Source organism: Fusarium graminearum, chromosome 2 (assembly GCF_000240135.3).
Source record: "Fusarium graminearum PH-1 chromosome 2, whole genome shotgun sequence".
NCBI classification, from domain to species: domain Eukaryota; kingdom Fungi; phylum Ascomycota; class Sordariomycetes; order Hypocreales; family Nectriaceae; genus Fusarium; species Fusarium graminearum.
In genome coordinates, this window is record NC_026475.1 from 987,434 (window position 1) to 1,005,497 (window position 18,064).

An 18,064-nucleotide genomic window follows, 5' to 3' on the forward strand; every position below is an offset into this window, starting at 1 on the left:
GCTCAATGGCATACATGCTTCAATCACTAAGCACTCGTAACAGCAGATATCGTCAAAAAATCGACAGTTCCTATCCTATGTCAAGTGTACAATATCTCTTACGGTTGTCTTCCCCATTGATGTAAGCCAACAAGTTTAACAGACAAAGACGAGCCACAATTGTGTCTGCGCATATTGATGAGGCAGATGGGGATCTCAGGATGGACGGCCCTAATTCCTCGGCTCTGAGCCCCTGGCTGCCAGGGATACTTGCAGAGTCGCAGTGCAACTGATCGAGACCATCAGCATAGTCTTTACTCAACCCCCATCTGCAAATATGCCTCACAGTTTAAAGGACATGATTGGCGGGAAGCCTCGAAAATGGTCTTTGAATCTCAATTTCAAATATGTACCAATCTTGCTGGAATAGCTAATGCACTTGCACGAAACTACCGTCAGGATGGTGGGGCCGAGACTAGCAAGAGGTTGAGGACACCCAGAAGCATTCATGCCATCCATCCCATTCTTATGATCAAGGGCCTGGTTGAGGGAGGGTCCAGAGACTGTGGAGTCATAATTGTGCCAAACATATTGACGACTCGTTATTTGTTGACTATGAAGAGGGAAATCCTGAAAACACCACAGTAATAGCCCGGGGATTGGTGGACGAAGTCCTCGGCTCCGTCGGAGGGTGGCGGGAACGGCTTCAGGGTTTGTTTGTTCCGTGATAAGGGGCGACTTTTAGGCCGGAACCGTGCTTGATATGATGAGATGCTGTGACTCGAATCAAGTCGCGTTGAGCTCGGTTTCGGCAAGATGGCAACAGTGCTATTCAAATAAACATTGATTAATCGTTATTCGAGTCGATCCCCAGTATGCATCTCACATGTCAGACAAAGTCGAGTCCAACCTCGCATTTAAGGCTGGAGACGCATATGGAACCAACAAGGCTTCATTCCGCAGTGGGAAAGGTGCTGCAAAGAACTCTCGAATAACCATGAACCTGACGTCCGAGATGGGACTTCCAGCGAGCCCTGCAGACTGAGTCTCCGACTCAGGCGCACGGTCTCAAGATACAGTCTAGTGGGTGGCAGAAAGGTTGACCTCCGAAGTCTCAGGGTAAAGAAATAAGTAGTCTAAGAAACCTGGTCTAAGTATCATAAGCTGACTTGCTAATTTTGTCTCTTAAACTTTAAGCGGCCGAATTTTCTGATGCCCTGAGGACAGTGCAACAGGCGGGGAAGCATATGCCTCGGAGCTACCCAACCATCCATGTAAACTACAACGGCGAGTGGTAGCAATTAGACCAGGTCAAAGCTTGCTGGCTAGCTAAGGTTCTGAACGGCCCCTCCATCCTGAGCGACCACGCTTAACTAAAATAGGAAGCTCATCAATAATGGCACAGTGTCAGCATGGAGGGTGTGCTTCTTGTGTGAGCAATATACGTATCTTGAACGCGATTGTGCCATATCAATATGTGAGCATGAATCGGACAATAAAATTGAATAGGTTTGCGTTGGCTTTGGAGTTGGATCATGTCAACATGGAGGTAGCTAATGTTAGGTACTTACCTAGATTTCGCTTACTGAAAAACTCATTCCTGAACTTTTTGGGTGTGATATTCTGGGGTGCTTAACGGGGTATTATTTTAACGAGCTATTATAAGACAGCCTCGTTAGTTACATAGTCCCTCGATGTGGGGACGATATGGGCGCTTAGGCCTCCTCAAGTCCTCAGTCGCGAAGTAGAATTTATCGAAGCAAAGCGATTCTATGTTCCCTCCCTCCTTCCGGAATCCGTTTGAGACTCACCCGTACCTTAGTACTATGTCTGCATTCTCACGTGCAGTATGCCAACATTAGGTATCATTTGACACGATGCCCTCTTTTTTTTCTTTTAGAGATGCCTTGATCCTCACCCTACAGTCACTTACTATACGACTGAATCAAAGCGTGAGATCGTTCGATCACTCACACCTGGAGGATCTATGACCGCATCACATCCTGGATACCCTCCTCCATTGCTAAAAGTTGATGTCACCTAGCAGCAACGTAAGGGTTCACCTGATTAGCCCCGACATTGAAGCTGCAGGGCAAGTACAACTCAGAGTGCCCTCATGACATGTCTCTTGCACGTAATCGTAGATGAAGCAGGTTGCCGCATCTTGCTGTGCTTTGTATCAGAGGGGGGCGTAGCAGTCACGGGACATGCCATTAGCATGGGTGAAATGTGAATACCTGTGTTAGGTGAAGTGAGCTTCGGGAAGAAACAAGTTGCAGCAATCAAAGCAACGGTCAAAGGACACATGGCGGTGGCATTAATTTATATCAATTCTCTATACGGAGTATGTCAGAATTGATATGTGGCTCATTGTCAACCAGTTAGCATGACAAGACCATCCCTCAAGGGGTTGGCTCTCTATCTCCATGTTTGACAGACTTAAGCTCGTCTGATCTAGCGGCAAGCTAGGGTTTGCACCGACACATTGCAACAGTGAAGGCATCCCTCAATGAACCTTTCCTCAAATCCCCTAGTCTCAGGGAGTTGAGCCTCTCTCCAACTACCGAAATGACTTATTGACCGTTGTATATCCGTAGAGATAGGTAGAATTCTACGACCTACCTAGGCTAGGGCATGAGCGAAACGTGTCAGCGATTCGAGACGTCGCAGATCTTGTGAAAAGAAACAAAGTCACGCCATAAATCAGTCGAGAATTATAACTTGGGCGTCTGCTGCCACGAGTTTTCTTGCAATTCTACTCCTTTTGAGTGGTTCTGCCATGAACTTGAGCCACGCTCGCCACCTGTTGCCGAGTCTCAAGTTTCTTGGCTCCAACGGCCAATGTCCCAAAGAGGGCATTAAACCACGGATCTTAAGTATCTGGTTGGCCACCGCCTCAGCAAGGGGCCACAGCACAAGGGGACCGTTGACTTTGGCCGTTCAAAAACCACCTCCTGAAACGTCAATTGGTAGAGAATTTGTCCGTTATCAGCTGTTTTCCGAGACGTTTGAGTTGACGTCTAGTTTCATGGTACGGTATCGGTTTGGTTTGGTTTTCCTCTGTCTTCGTAACTCTTTGGCAAAGGGGTGGTCTGTTTCTCTCGTTTGGCTCAGCTTTCTCATAGTGGTGATTCGTCATCTTTTGATCTTCAACTCTCTTTTAATACTATACGATTTTCTCTTCGGCCGGATCTTCTTTCCGTGCTCGCTTCGGCGTTAACCAGTCCTCTCTTTCTTTGAACATATTCGTTGAGCACTTCTCAAGGGTTGATCTCTTGGGGCTGCTCCCTTTATTCACTCATTTCCATCTCTCGACGAGATCTCGATATCCCGGACGCTGGCCGTCTAGAAACAGCATCTCCCAGTAACGCGACTTGGAGGGCATTCAATACAACACTGAAAAAAAAAAATACACATCGATTCTTCGCTACCGATTTCATTTACTCGTAATTATCGCATATCGAACACGGCATCGTCCAACATGGTCGACAAAATATTTCTCACGACGGTCTGCGCCGATATTCTCTTTCTAGGATCGGGTGTGATGGAGCTGGTTTTCTCGCTGGTCGTAAGGAGCCAAATGAACGATATGGCAACTGATGGAGAATCTGCCACAAGGAATCTGTTGTATCAGAGGTTCCCTTTGACTGCGGGTATTGTCAATGCCATATTCATCCTCGTCACTTTTGCCGCCACCTTGCCAGGACTTGTCATGCCCGCTCGCAGTTTTCTCAAGGTTTCGGGATACATGGTGACGGTGTGCTCTATATTCACCATGTGTGTGGCTGTATTTCTCTGGGTCATGACCTTGAGAATGAAGGAGCAATTCTTCAACATCTACATTGAGCAGGACCCGGATGTGCAGAGCCTGATCCAGAACTCTGTACGTTATCTCACCAAAAAGCCACAGGGTATTGTGTACTAACTCGAGATTCATAGTTCCAATGCTGCGGTTACAACAACAGCACATCGCCCGCCTTTGTTATGGACTCAACATGTACCAGCCCTGCTAGCTCAGCTCTGCTGCGTGGGTGTGCCACGGCCATCTCCAGTTTTGCCAATCTGCATATCGACGGTATCTTTACTGTCCTCTTTGGTCTCGTTGGTAAGTTCTTCTACTACTTCTGGTCACAAAGGCGATATCTAACTATCCGTATAGGCATCGATGCTATCTTCGTTCTGTGCATTGCCTGTCTACTCAAGGACCGCAAGGAGCGTGAGCGTTACCGACACATCGACGAGAAGTCAGGCTACCGACAGATTTAAGACAAAGCACGATACAGCTTCACCATTGACTGGTGTGCTGAGTCGCGCCGATCCTAGAGAACTCATTAACTTGCCATTTTTTATACCTCTACGCTCACATGTAACGAATACAAGCGATTGATTTATAATTTTAATAATTCATTATTTCGTCAAGGATGTGGATTCGATATGCTTTGTTCGTCATATAGAGCTTTCAGATTGTATCAACATCCTGAATTCAAGATTATTGGCATTGGCCATGTGGCAAGTGGTTATCTATCTGTTCTGTGACGTTTATGTGATCAATAATGTCATCAAATGACTCCGAATGTTGTTAAGCCTCCGCTGTTGTTCTTCTCTCGTCGAATCTCGACCTCTTCAAGTTCAAGGCCTTCGCCCTCTTCCATAATTCTCTCTCGATGCCAAGGTCCAACAAACATGCCCTGGGGGTCAGCGTCACTGCGCACTGCTCGGAAAGATTCCAGGTTCTTGCCATAGAATGCTTCAATTTCGACCCGTGATGTTTCGAAATTTTTGGCCCAATGAGGTCGACCTCCAAGATCTTTCATCAACCACTCGAAACCCTCGTAGTACCGCTCATGGCACGGGGGATCCATCAGGTAGGGTCGGTAGAGTGTTGCGTTAAGGTACAGGGTCGGTCCATCATCGGCTGTGATGTCAAGGTATGGTCGTACGTTGGATGTGAGCGTAGTGTCGCTTACACGGACCTCGACTGGTGCGTGTACGTAGAGTCCTTCGGCAGAGAAAGGGATGTTGTGAGGGACATAGTCAGGGTCTTCGGGTGTCAAGTGGTTGATCCATGAGCTGAGGCGTCTAAGAGCCTCGGGTCCCTTGTGAAGGGGAATGGCCCACTCGTTGACAAACTGAGAGTATAGGCAGTTCATGAGTAGAGCTTTGCCGCTGGGTTGGACAGCTGATGAGGTCGTACCATTTCGGAAACCGTACTGCATCCCAAAGACGAGCCACTCAACCCAGGGTAAGATTCGTGGAACGTGTTGGGCGAGATACAGTAGGTTGTGGTAGACATAGTAACCGATTGAGCCATCATAGCCACTTTGAGGGGGGTCGCGGAGTTCCTCGTCGGTCTTTTCGGCGTTCCAGACCACTGCACGTCTTGTGTAAGGGAACCACCAAACCCTAACGAATTCGCTCTGTGTCCAAAGATCGCCATTCCAAGACTCGAGCATCTTGTAGTCTGTGTCCACGCTTTGCTGCCACCTTAGAGTGAAAGACGGGACTGCTTGAAAAGTGACTTCTGTGATAATACCGACAGCGCCAAGAGAAAGGAGAGCAGCCCTAAAAAGGTCTGTCTTTGTATCCTTGGAGCAGAAGACAGTCGTTCCATTTGCCAGTGTCACCTTGAGAGAGATAATGTTCTCGGACATGAGGCCGTGACGCAAACTGCTGCCATGTGTACCTGTGGAGATGGCGCCACTGATGGACTGCTCGTTGATGCTCCCAAGGTTGGGCATCGTAAGTCCGTGTTTCTCAAGCTCTGCGCAAAGAGCATATAGCCTGATTCCTCCCTCCATGGCAACGACGCCAGTCTCTTGGTTCACCGAGAGAATCTTATTGAAGTTGTCCAGATTGATAAGCCAGCTGGACGTGCAAGTGATATTGGAAGGCGAGTGGCCACATCCAGTCGTCACTAGACGCCGGCGACATTTCCTCGCCAGATTCACAACCTTTTCGACTTCGACCAGAGATTCAGGCTGAATAAATAGTTCTGGGAGGGACGAAAATGTGCGCGCCCAAGTGTGGTGAACATGTTGTGGCCGGGCGCGGAATGGTACTCCATCGCCGAGCTTTTCCAGCTCCGAGGCTACGAGAGGATCCATTGCAAGGCGTAAATCACGAATGATCGATCACGACTTGATTCTGAGAAAAGAAAAGAAGAAGTGTATCAAGAAAGCGGCAGGATCAAGCTAGTATATCAAAAAGACGAGTGAAATATAATTGCTTGATGCCGAAGTGGGCGTAGTCACATCGAAGTTTCCGGCAGGTGGGTGGGTCAGTATCGGAATCACAAAGTTGAGCCTCGCTGTTTTAGCAAAACCCCGTTTGCATAAGGTTATTGATGGGTGTTTTATGAAACTGTAAGTAGGTAGGTATATAAGAAACTGCTTTGGTATATTATAGTAGCGCAATCCGGATGGGCCGAAGTGAAGCATTTTGTAAAGTGGTGTATGTCGTTGGTGGCACGGAGCGGCAAAGAATCACAATCGAGAATTTTGATAAAAAAAAATATGGCCGATCGCAGGTCCCTGGATTGTTCTGACGGGGTGCTGGTGATCGGACATTCAACCTTGATTGGTCGCACATGCAGCGTTCTAGACGTCTAGTCGTCAACGATATTTATCGGATCAGGCCGAGACGGTGATGTTTTCTAAGCGATTGCAGGGATGATTGGTGGTGTCATTAGGTCTCAATTTACCATCATTTGAAAGCAATGAGCAGCGACCAACCCCTATGGCAATGCTGGATCATTTTTGGACATCAATTCGTCTACAATATGCCATTACTCTTGTAAAACAATTGTATGTAGGTAGTTCATTAAAACATACTGATTGGCAAACTGGGTTATAAAGAGAGATAAAACCCTCAACTTCTATCTGGTTAATCCCATACACAATTCAAGTGTTATTAAACGCAAGTAAATAAAGCCAGTGAACAGCCAGCCAACATCCAGTATGGAAACATCTGAATCATTTTCACCAGGCATTATTCAACAAATCGTTCTTTTGACAGGTACGCTGGCATGCTTTATCGCCCAGCCAACGGAACCAAGCATTTCACGATTGAGTCTAGGGTGGGAGCCTATAAAGAGTGCGACTTGATGCTCAAGTTCAGGGTGGGGTGGCCAGTCTAACTATCTGTCCAAACCATGATAGCATTTGTTTCATTTCCTATGTTGTTGTTAGTCAGGCTCTTTACCTCTTCAAGCAGCTCTAAGCTACATATGATACCGATGTGAGAATGATCACCCACCTGTTGTCTTCTCAAACCCATCTTTTCTACATGGCAGCACGACGAAGACCAGTGCTCGCTTCACCGTCAACATCCCTCTTCGTCTCATCTACTAATCCTTCTTCAAACATCGTCGCCCATCTAGCTGCTAGAGACGCCATGTCCCAACCATCCAGTCGTGATACATCGCCATTCTCCTTCAATTCGGCGGCCACGGATGTGACGAGTTTGCCCTCAAGACCACATGGAACGAAACGAGCCCAGGGGTTTACATCCTCAGGTCCTTCCACGGGAACTTCAATATTCACAGCGATACCAAGCGCTGTGACATGTCGTCGATGATGGACGCCCATGGCCGCTATCTTGCGTTCCGGCTGACCAGCAGAGGTGTAGACCCAAACTCCAGGCTCATCCCTTGTTGTGTAAGTTTTCAACCCGAATGTATCGGCGAGGAGGCGACGGGTGGTAGCTTCAAGATGACTCGCATAGGACATAACCGAGTAGTGGGCAAACAGAGGCGAATGCATGTCCAATACGGGCCAGAGTACAAGTTGCCCTGGGCCGTGGTATGTCGTTAAACCACCACGACTCGTTTGCCTAACATCAGGAGTAAAGGTCCGCTCAGGGACGGAGCTACGTCGGCTGGGGAGAGTGACAGAAAGAGGCGCCTGGAAACGGGACGTCTGAGCCGGAGTCAGAGGCGGTTGACGGCGTCCGAGGGTAAGAGTTGGTGCAGGCTCAAAAGAAACAAGATGAGGACGGGGTACTTGACCACGTTGCTCTTCATCTGACAACCCCTTCCATTGAAGAAACTGAGAGCGTAGGCCCTCCTGAGCAGCGTGGGCAGTGTCATAAGAGACAAAAGTGTCAGGTCCCGATCCCGTGAGATGTTGATGAGTAAGGAGCTTGAGAGAGTGTTGGCCAACTGTACGTATGGATGACCATCGACCGGACGTTAGCCCGGCCCCGGGGCGGAATGGGGTGGATAGAATGCCGGGAGACGGAGCGGCCTTGAGCCGCATACTGGGCGGCATTCTTTGTCCCGGCGTCCAGGCAACCAGACAAACTTGGAACGAGCCGCTGGAGGCACAAGCACTTGGAAATGACGATCAGTTGGTTGGTCGATCGTGTTCGTGGGCAGTGATAGTCAGGATCACATGGGGACAACCTATTCTGTGCATGCACGACCAACAAAAGACAATGGTTGTTAGCAAAAGTGAGTTTCTACTCCTGGACGATCCCGTGGGGCTAAAGAGAGACGGCCGGCGGTGACGTCGGTAAATCAGGGCCGAAGATTAACGGAGGCCGCCCGACAGTCAATTGACAGTCAAGGACTCTACCGTCTCTAATGCATGTGAATATTTTATACATTGTGACCCTTAGCAATCCCGACCGAATTGATGGTGTTTATGACAATGAAACGAAACCCTTGTCGTTGTGCTACAAATGGTTCAGTTTGACGAGTGGCTCAGCAATGATGTGGTAAAAACTTGCAAAATTCCTCATGTACAACAGCTGTCAAGTGATGATGAGTATGTGACACCAGCCAGCTACCACTTACTGCATGATGGCACATAGCTTGTACACGATGCTAGCTGAAACTAACTCAAGTCCAAGACACATATCAAGAGAACCGAGAGCTGAAATGCGAAAATGCCCACCAAACAAGCGATGGCCATGTAATAAGCAATAGAAGTTACTTGGAAAGTTCCGTCAAGAGCAAGTTGGCGGCCAAGACCCTGCCGCGACACAACAGCACAGCACAGCATAAAACAACGCAGCATTGTGGACTTACAAACCCATTAGCTAAAGACTGAGTAGGTCCCTGGTTGGCGAGTCTTGGCTGATCGTAGTGTTGTCGCCCCATTCATCATCGACAATCATCACTTCCTTTCACGAGGATCGCTGTCGCATCATTCATTTTTGTGTCTCATGACATCAGAGGAGACGTGCGCTAAACCCCAACGGAGAACAAATGGTTGCTGCAGCTTTTCCCCATTGGGTAAGATGTTATTGGGCCTGTGGTGCTTGGCTTTCATTATTTTTCCATCACCGCCTAGTGTCGTCATAGCCGAGCTGCTGTACGCTCGGAACTTTTCTTGGTCTCAATCTCTATCTCTTTAGCGATCGCTTGGGAGAGAGATTGGATTGTAGGCTAGACCCTTTGGAAGATGGTAGAGGGTGGAGAGGACATCATCTGCTGCAACTTGGGCATCCAATCTCCACTTAGGGTCACTGGACTGCGATGGATGGATGGATGGAAAACCCTGGATCAAGATGCCCTAGGACCTGGGCGATTGAATGCCCGAATGCTATGGAGGCCAGGGGAGGGCAGCCATAGACATCGGTACACTGTGGGCTGCCATGCATGTGCAATGCATGTGCCGTGCCTACGTAACACCCCTCGTAAATGAATGTGAATTTACGTGTGAATGGGGGCCAAGTTGAGTGTTCATGAACAAGAGGTTGAGTCGTAATGCAAGCTGTTTCTAAGACTACTAACCTACCTCTGGGCTGGTTCCCTCTCTCCTACTCTCCCAGAAACCCATCCATTGTTACCTATTCTCTACCAGAAACTTGGTGTCTCTCTTCGCCAAAGGGAGACGAAATATCTTTGTCAAGGTTGTACAATTTGACCAAGACAGAGACAGACTCCACACCGACAAGCCGTCTCCCGAGCAAGCAAGCATCAGTCCATCACATCACCCCTAGCTCTTAGCTAGAAACTACCGTCCGTAGTAGACGCTAAGCAAAAAAAAGCTCCAGAAACAAAAACAAGAAAACCCTCCACAAGAGCTAAACAAGGTTCATAAGGATCGTCAATCTCCCCGTCTCAGGTTTCCCTTTTCTTCTGGTTCCCTCCTCCCACTTTCACGTTTGATTTTAATACAAGACCATTCATAATCTACACTTCGTCCCCTACATCGCACCACCTGGCCTGTACCATACAGGACTTGGTTTGGCCCCCTTGTTGAGAGTCAGACGCACGAGACAACATCCGACGCATAATCCTATTACAGTACAGTAGTGGCCTTCTTTAGCTGCAGCCTTCCATTACTCCCCTGGCAGTGATCCTGGGCGTGACGACACCCAATTCCCGGGCTCCATCGCAACAGATTAATCCCTACAGCTCATTTTTTTTTTGGGCAACAGTGTTTGCAACAACATCATCCGACTTTTTCGTGATTGCAACCACCGAATATCATCATGGCGAAGAGTAAGTACCTCCTGCAATATTCGTGATTAGTTGCCAAACCTAGAAACGGAGACTATTCCCACTGCTTCGTTACTGCATCACATCATCTCGGCAATCGTAGACTAACATGCTGTAGACGCACCTCTCGGCCTTGCAGGCCTGGTCCTCATGGCAGTTTCTCTACTTTTCCTCTGGTTCATTATCCTATCTGGATTAACCTCAACCACTCCGTTTGACAAGACGTATTTCCTCCGCGCCGATACGAGCGACATCACAGGAGCTCGCGACACCACGCAATGGAACTTTTTCTACATCTGTGGCGCCGGCAACAACGACTGCGACGGCGCTCGCGCTGCTCCTGTCATCGGTAAAGCTTGGGACTCTAACCCTCGCAACGCGCCCAGCTCGCTCGTTGGCGGTCGCGCTGGCGACACCACCTCCAACCGCCAGTTCTTCCTCTGGAGGTTCGGCTGGGTCTTCATCCTCATCACCCTGTTCTTCGAGACCATTGCCTTCTTCACCGGCTTCATTGCATGTTGCGGCCGTCTCGGCGCCGGCATCTCCGGCTTCACGTCCATGTTCGCCCTGCTCTGCTCCTCTGTCGCCATGTCCCTGATGACGTATGTTCACTCTCGTCCCCAAACTCCCATGACTATTGTTTGCTAATGATTTGACCTAGTGCTACTTGGGTTCTCGCTCGCAACGCTTTCAAGAGTGCAGGTCGATCGGCCTCGATCGGCCGCTACGCCTTTGGTTTTGCTTGGGCATCTTGGGCCGCTCTTTTCATCGCCACCATTCTCTTCTGCCTAGGCATGCGTGGTGACAAGAGCTCTTCCAGCGGCGGTTACAGCGGCCGCTCATGGCGCCGCAGACGCAGCGTTCGCAGCACCAACGGTTACGAGGGACGTCGTGTTAAGGATGACTACTCCTAAACTATCACTCGACAATTGCCACTTGGGGACTTGTTTAAGCGAGCGTTTTTGGGGGCGTTGGCAAGGCGTTAATGAGGAACTCAAGAAGGTTCGACGTCAATTTTGCAGACCCCAATTGTCATCGAGCCGGTCAACTGCAACGCCGTACATGCGGCGGCTCGTGTTTTCGACAGCTTGATTTTGTCTGTTAATATTTGATCTAGTTACTAGCCTGTCGTGTTGAGCAGGTTTGTACACATGAAATATTTTGGTGGGGAAGCATTGACATGCTTCGAATAATGTTGAAGCGAAGGTTACGGCGAGATCTACGAGAAGCTTGTTCGTCAATCGCGTAATAGTTATGAATGTATGAATCTGCAACAATACGAGTACTTTCAAATTATTCTCTCGATATACAAATTGGCCCACCGCTTTCACTTTCACGACTTCAACTAGCCTCCACGTTGTTTGGTTGATTCAATATTCTCCTGACTCGTGTCGCTTGTGCTTTGTAGTCAACATAGAGGCAGGCAATATGTGCCGCTGATGCGTTGCCAAGTCATCAAATGAGGCAAAATTGGGTATGCAAATATCATGTTTACGTCGGTTGTTCGTTCGCTAAACCTACAAAACCTGCCTTCCTTATCTTGTCTTGGCCATTCGCTGAACGGTTGAAGCCTGAAGTCGCCTTCATAACTCTCTCTTCATCCTAACTCGTTCCACCACCTTCATTTCTGTCTGTCGTGTGCATGCTTGAAAACCCAAAATGTTATCCTGATTCGTCTCCCCCAAATCCTAGTCCGGTTTTGTTCTTCCGTGGTACAAATGCCAAAATTGATCCAGGTTGGTCCAAAGCCATCCCAAAGCGTATACAGAGGAGTGTTGTCATAAAAAGGGAAATCGCAGAAAAGAACGATCAAGGCGGCATAAGTGTGCATACCAGTCTGAAGACTTTGCAATACACCCACTGCCTTGTGATAGGAAAGGCCAATCATTGATAGCAGCCATCGCATCAAGTTAACAGATATTTGTAAAAATTCTTGGTTCCGTAGCCAACTAGATACCTGCTCTGTTGACTGGTTTTCGCGCCTAGCCAGACTCCGAGGAAGATGCGAAACTTCATTCATCCCCATATTTCGGCCTCTAGGCGTCATTTGGGCTTGAGATAGGGCTGACGCTGTCGAGTGGTGCGGTGTGTAATGCTGGCCTTAGGGGACCGCCCACCTTCAGACCGTCTCTCTCCTTCTGCAAAACGCCATTTACCCAGTCGGCCACTTCTGCGTCCTCCGTTGTTGAGTTGAGAGCGATTTTGCCGACAGCTTCCGCGACCTTGTCAGCCTCATCACCATCCTCAGCCTCTTCTGTGATGGTCTGTGGTTTTGTGAAATCGATGAGCCAGGGATGCTTCAACAGCATTGCGTAGGTTGGCCGCTGCTTGGGGATCTTGTGAAGGCAGCTCCTAACAAAATCCGTGGCTGTATCCGAGTAACCCTCCTCTGGCATAGCGGGTGGTTCGCCCTCGACAATAGCCTGTTTTCCGTTAGTCAAATATACTCACATCACCGACAAAAAGAGGGTCGACTTACACTGAGTTGACTGAAAATAGTAGAGGACACCTCTGGCGGGTAAGGATATGCACCTTTGGCACACTCAATAACCGTTAAACCCAGACTCCAGACGTCACTCTGAACACTGTAGGATCCGTCAGAGTTCCCTGCTTGTGCGTACCCACCACCTGAAATTCTTTCGGGTGCCATGTAACTCTGACAGCCGATGTTGGTTCGGGCTATACTGGCGACAAGGTTGCCACTGACGCCAAAATCGCAGATTTTGACTTGGCCTCGTGTGTTGACTAGAATGTTTGTTGGCTTGACATCTCGGTGAATAATACTGTGCTCATCCTTCAGCGATTTCAAACCCATCACTGTGGAATAGGTGATCTTTCGCAACACGTTTTCGGGAATTCCTCCAGCATATAGCTTATCAATGGAACCTCCATCCATATACTCGATGCACATGTAGACAGCACCCTCCTGGAAGAAAGCGCCATAAAATTCAATGATGTAGGGCGAAACACACTCGTGTAATATGACAAGCTCCTTCAAGATGGTTGTGAACTTGGCATCATCGAGTTCCAGCCGCATTTCTTTCATTGCCATAACCGTGCCTGTAGTGCCATCACCCGAGTTTGATTGGCCACCAGCCGAGTCCTCGACCGGCCTGACTGGTGAAGGGTCTGATTGTGTATACTGGACAGCGGGCGGCTTTCTTGACAAGCCTTGTCCAAACCGTGGAAGACTCCTCTTGGCATGCTTGACTTTGTAGACTGTTCCGTAGTTTCCCTTGCCCAGCTCAGTCAATACTTCCACTTCATCGAGGGATATGCTGAAGGTCTGGCCGTTGGCGAAGTTGACTCCCGTCCGTGTGATGGTTGCAGCCCCATCAAATGTGACCCATCCCTTCTCCGTATCAATATATTTCTTGAAGTCGTCCATTTTCGACCCGTGGCCGCCTCCTGTCCCGTTCGATTCTTTATTACTTGGTGCATCGCCTGTGATGTCCGATAGTTTTCCAGGGGGTCCACGCTTACCCGTGGTTGCGGCAGGGCTGGATCCGCCCATATCGGACAACTTCATGCCCATGCCCATCTTGGCCCTTCTCTCACTTAACGAAGGCTTTGATACCACAGGAGCTGAGTTGGCGTGCGGAGGCTGTGGTCTTTGCATGTTCGGGGGCATTCGCAGATTGACGGGGAATCCGTTCGAGATGCTAGACGTCGGTGACTGCCCTACAGGCGATGCTGAATTGCCCTTTTGCAGGCGTTGCTGGTGCAATGCTCGTGCCTTGGCCATAGCACTATTTTCCACCGAGGCACTACTGTTTCCAGCAAAACTGAAGGATGGTTGCACGGGACGTCTGGCTATGCCTAAAACTCCTATCGGAGTAGAGTTCGGATTCATATTGCGAGGGTCAGAAACGGACCGTAGGGATGGGACTCTTCGAGGGGGCTCGCTGGGACTATCATGGCTTGGAGACTCGAGTGGCGTGGTAGGTTCAGACGAATCTTCAGAGCCAGGAGATCCAGGCGTCGAAAGGTCTTTCCAGTCCTCCGGCGTGGCCGGAACCGAGTCGGAGGCGGACATCGAGTATTACGGCGCGTTGATAGTAACGAGGTAAGGTAGCTAGTTGGTATTGTGTCTTGGAAAGACTTTGAGATTTTTGAGTGCGAGATGTGCTTGGTGCAAATTCTGGGCGGCGTAAAGATCGAGATAGGTATCCTGACTGGACCGTGGGGAGCTGTCGATCGGGAGACGGGACGCGATCGATTAGATGGGTACAAGAAGGAGTAATGGAGGGGAAGCAACAGATGGTGCGATTATGCCGGGCCTAAAAGAGTCAAGCAGCGGGCGGTCTAGGCTTTTAGAACGTCTCTAGTACAGCAACGACGGGACCCTCCTTGTAACTGAGGAAGAAGAGTGTAGAATCCCAGGGACGGTAAATCAGTTCGATGTCCTAGTAACGTTACGTATCGGCAGTAAAGCCTTTTGCGATGTGTCTATTCGGTATCGTATGTTCCAGGTGATACAAGGCGACCGGATTTGTTCGGTGTATGGTATGACGGATCCTCAAGCGAGTTCAATTGCCCTGATGGACAGTTGGGCAGTCAAGGTTCGAAACGGTTGTGGTAAAATGTAGCGGCGGTTGGGAGTTTAATCTATGACGAGAAAAGGTTGTAGTTAGAATGAATTATCCTTCAAGCTGGCAATGACAAATACCCGGCATTAAATATTATAATCAAGGACATATACGCACCCAACAACAAGGGCCCGACCGTAAATAAATAAAGAAGGGTGACGAATTGATTCAGCTCTTAATTCGATCCCATATGTATCCGTTTTCTGTAGAGTCGAACAAGATACAGATGGCTGGGTGCGGGGTTGAAAACTAAGTTGCTAGGCGAACTCGACAGCGATGCAAGAACAAAGGTGAACAAATCTTGTTGAGCAACGGTCTAGGCCTGCGTAAGTTGTGTGTAAGACAGGAAAGAGCCCCGAGAAACACACGGATAGGTCGCAGTGACGAAGCAGAGGAAAAAAAACAAGATGAGGCTGAAAGGTATGTTGGTGATAGTTTTGGATGGAACGCTGATGTGGCGGTTCACGCACCTATACCTTGTAAGCAAAACCAGACTCAGCACAGGCGATGGATACCTAAAGACGGACCGCTGGCACAGACGCCAATGCCTATCTTCAGGGGTTGACCCAATCCACTAAAGTGTCCAACGTGATGGACTACAGTGGCAGGAGGAATTCCCCACGGCAGGCGAGCGCCATACCTAGGATGGATGGATCTCTTGCGAGAATACACGCTAACGTCAAATTTTGGGCTAATATTCCATCATGATGAGAATGGGATTCTATCAAATGAATGTAAGGATTCGAGTTGACTGGCGTCATGATGAACTCATCCCGTGGTATTTCTTGTAAAATTAGGCGCTTGATAATACTACGGAGCTATCATAATGATCATTCTTATGAAATAAGCAATATGCACTATTTAAAGGATACGATAGCTTTCAGGCTTCATTCTCAGTTCGTCCTTGATTTTTTAAATGTGCGACGCCATCGTCGATGAGGAGCTGTTACCGATGACGTTAATTTGGTCGGTGTCAAATGTACTTGATGTCAAACCTTGATTCGAGGTGGAGACTTGCATGTGTACAATAGTACCCATGATCGATAGGTATGAGTGACATAAATATGCATGTAGGTGCGCCTGTGTAAATGGGTAACTTGTCTGTCTGATTTTGGTCGTTGCTGTTGCCTAGGATGATCTGGCTCTGAAATGATGAGCTGACTCCACTGGTCATAAGAGAAACGAGTTATCCGCGTCCACAGATAATTGACAAAATCTCTTTTAGAAGGTACCTAGGTAGGGCAGACATCGGTGTGGGCACTTGATGAAACACAAACTTCTCATAGGTAGTAGTAGAGATAATCAGAGCATCTATGGATGCCACGACTGTTGTTGGTTGAAACTGGCAAATCCGAAACAAAGAAGTATAGTCTTTGAATCATTTATGACCAAATAATTTGGAGGGGCATGTAGTTGTTTGTTATCTACAACCTGATAGTAAACTGCGAGTGAGAACAACTACCCTGGACATGCGAGCAAACTTGACCAATATAACACTTGTGATTTCCTTACTTTAATGATCGAAGATGGGAAGTATTAGACGTACAGGGCCAGGCGCCCAATACCCTATCATAAACAGATAATATTACTTCGTGGTGGTGAAATGTCCTCTATTAGGTATCATAATCTCATAATGTAGGAAGTACACCGCATCTACCTACTAAGGTATCGCTACAAACAATCTACCAAGAGGCATCCTATAAAAAGATAACGAGTACCGAAAGAAACAGAAACAAACGACAGACCCTATAACTTTCACAGTCCTCACGGTCCAAAGTACTTGCTCCAACGGCATATGTACTTGGCCTGAAGTCTTATCGAGAGAACTTCAGCCCATTGAAGCTTGAGGTCCAAGAACAAACAGTTGGGGTGTTGATAGCAGGCAAGATTATAGTGGAAGTAAGCATACCCAAAAAAGTGACCATATGAATTCCCATCACCTCTTAAGATAGGTAGTAATCGCAAATTCTTTCCCCTATTGATCCTTTTCCTACTGCAGCATCATGGAAGGGGCGATGTTTCAATCTCATTCAAGCATATTTAAATTGACCCTTTGGCGGTATTTTACACGCCAATGGCGATCCCTGCAGGCCATCTTAAACTCTAAAGTTTCCAACGCAGAGTCGATCCCTTTGGGGCAATGCAAGGCACTTCGAAACCATCATGATACATGTACCATACTGAGCGACCCCTATCAATGTGACCGTGGCATCCGAGGCCAAGCACGAAACGTGACTGAGGTGATTCTCTAAAACAAAGTTGCCAAGACTCCGGAGGGTTCCCAATTGAAATTCTATCACATCGATTCAGAAGTGGGTATTGTATAAGTCAGCGGACTTCGGAATGCCATGCAACATAATGGTCAAGGCGAATAACCATACGGCACACATTATTGACATGCAACTCCTGGACAACTGTTAATATTATACGTAGCATTGCCCAGTCCTACACAGACGGTAAACACTATTATTAGTAAATGTATTCAATATGTATGTTCTTTCGGAGTAGCCGTTGGAAATCCCAGCACGAAACATATTTTGTCTCCTTGATAATAAGATGATAGTCACTTTGTGCTATGGGCTATCTCTCGGAACGAAACATGCTAGCAGGAACATTTGGCTAGGTATGCTATCCTAGCTATCCAAATCAAAAGGCATCGCGTGACAAGCTACGCAAATTGATAAACCTCGCCTCATATACAAACATCAGCATTGCCCAATAACGCTGCACACTGCCTCGCTACTCGAGGAACACAAAATGCGTAATGACGGCTTGCGTGGCTCATCACAGAGGCCCAACGACTCCAGCCTCTGAGCGTGAAGCATCAGGCAACGTGCCAGACAGCACCATGACGAAAGTTGGCGCCACACCTAAATGCAATAGTGCGTCGTGCCGGAAGATCACTATCCTACCCGACCCCTGTACAGATACATAGGTAGACAGGACAGGATCAACATTCCCAACTTGGCATTCTTGAACGACTTTAAGACATTAGGGCGTCTTGATGGTGGACTGTCAGAACTATGTTTCGACACATCGTCGCTAAAGA

The 18,064-nt window shown here is 48.2% G+C and overlaps 6 protein-coding genes across 6 annotated transcripts; 3 read left to right on the forward strand and 3 right to left on the reverse strand.

Moving 5' to 3' along the window:
* Nucleotides 1-360: 360 nt before the first annotated feature.
* On the forward strand, nucleotides 361-1,024 carry FGSG_13317 (uncharacterized protein; the record flags this gene model as incomplete). Its single annotated transcript, XM_011321740.1, has 3 exons — nucleotides 361-522; nucleotides 603-690; nucleotides 843-1,024. 3 exons carry the CDS (start codon nucleotides 361-363, stop codon nucleotides 1,022-1,024), a joined length of 432 nt encoding a protein of 143 aa, XP_011320042.1.
* A 2,436-nt stretch (nucleotides 1,025-3,460) lies between these two features.
* On the forward strand, nucleotides 3,461-4,245 carry FGSG_08695 (uncharacterized protein; the record flags this gene model as incomplete). Its single annotated transcript, XM_011321741.1, has 3 exons — nucleotides 3,461-3,862; nucleotides 3,919-4,084; nucleotides 4,139-4,245. The coding sequence occupies 3 exons, from the start codon at nucleotides 3,461-3,463 to the stop codon at nucleotides 4,243-4,245; spliced, it is 675 nt and encodes a 224-aa protein (XP_011320043.1).
* A 293-nt stretch (nucleotides 4,246-4,538) lies between these two features.
* FGSG_08694 (uncharacterized protein) lies at nucleotides 4,539-6,083 on the reverse strand (the record flags this gene model as incomplete). The annotated part of the gene is made up of 1 exon (XM_011321742.1): nucleotides 4,539-6,083. One exon carries the CDS (start codon nucleotides 6,081-6,083, stop codon nucleotides 4,539-4,541), a length of 1,545 nt encoding a protein of 514 aa, XP_011320044.1.
* Nucleotides 6,084-7,259: 1,176 nt separating this feature from the next.
* FGSG_08693 (uncharacterized protein) lies at nucleotides 7,260-8,246 on the reverse strand (the record flags this gene model as incomplete). The annotated part of the gene is made up of 1 exon (XM_011321743.1): nucleotides 7,260-8,246. The coding sequence occupies one exon, from the start codon at nucleotides 8,244-8,246 to the stop codon at nucleotides 7,260-7,262; it is 987 nt and encodes a 328-aa protein (XP_011320045.1).
* A 1,834-nt stretch (nucleotides 8,247-10,080) lies between these two features.
* FGSG_08692 (uncharacterized protein) lies at nucleotides 10,081-11,725 on the forward strand. The gene is made up of 3 exons (XM_011321744.1): nucleotides 10,081-10,429; nucleotides 10,545-11,028; nucleotides 11,088-11,725. The coding sequence occupies exons 1-3, from the start codon at nucleotides 10,420-10,422 to the stop codon at nucleotides 11,338-11,340; spliced, it is 747 nt and encodes a 248-aa protein (XP_011320046.1). The 5' UTR covers nucleotides 10,081-10,419; the 3' UTR covers nucleotides 11,341-11,725.
* A 737-nt stretch (nucleotides 11,726-12,462) lies between these two features.
* FGSG_08691 (MAP kinase kinase PBS2) lies at nucleotides 12,463-15,419 on the reverse strand (the record flags this gene model as incomplete). Its single annotated transcript, XM_011321745.1, has 3 exons — nucleotides 15,133-15,419; nucleotides 12,906-15,034; nucleotides 12,463-12,849 (listed from the first exon to the last, which is right to left on the reverse strand). Exons 2-3 carry the CDS (start codon nucleotides 14,460-14,462, stop codon nucleotides 12,463-12,465), a joined length of 1,944 nt encoding a protein of 647 aa, XP_011320047.1. The 5' UTR covers nucleotides 14,463-15,034; nucleotides 15,133-15,419.
* Nucleotides 15,420-18,064: the final 2,645 nt, after the last annotated feature.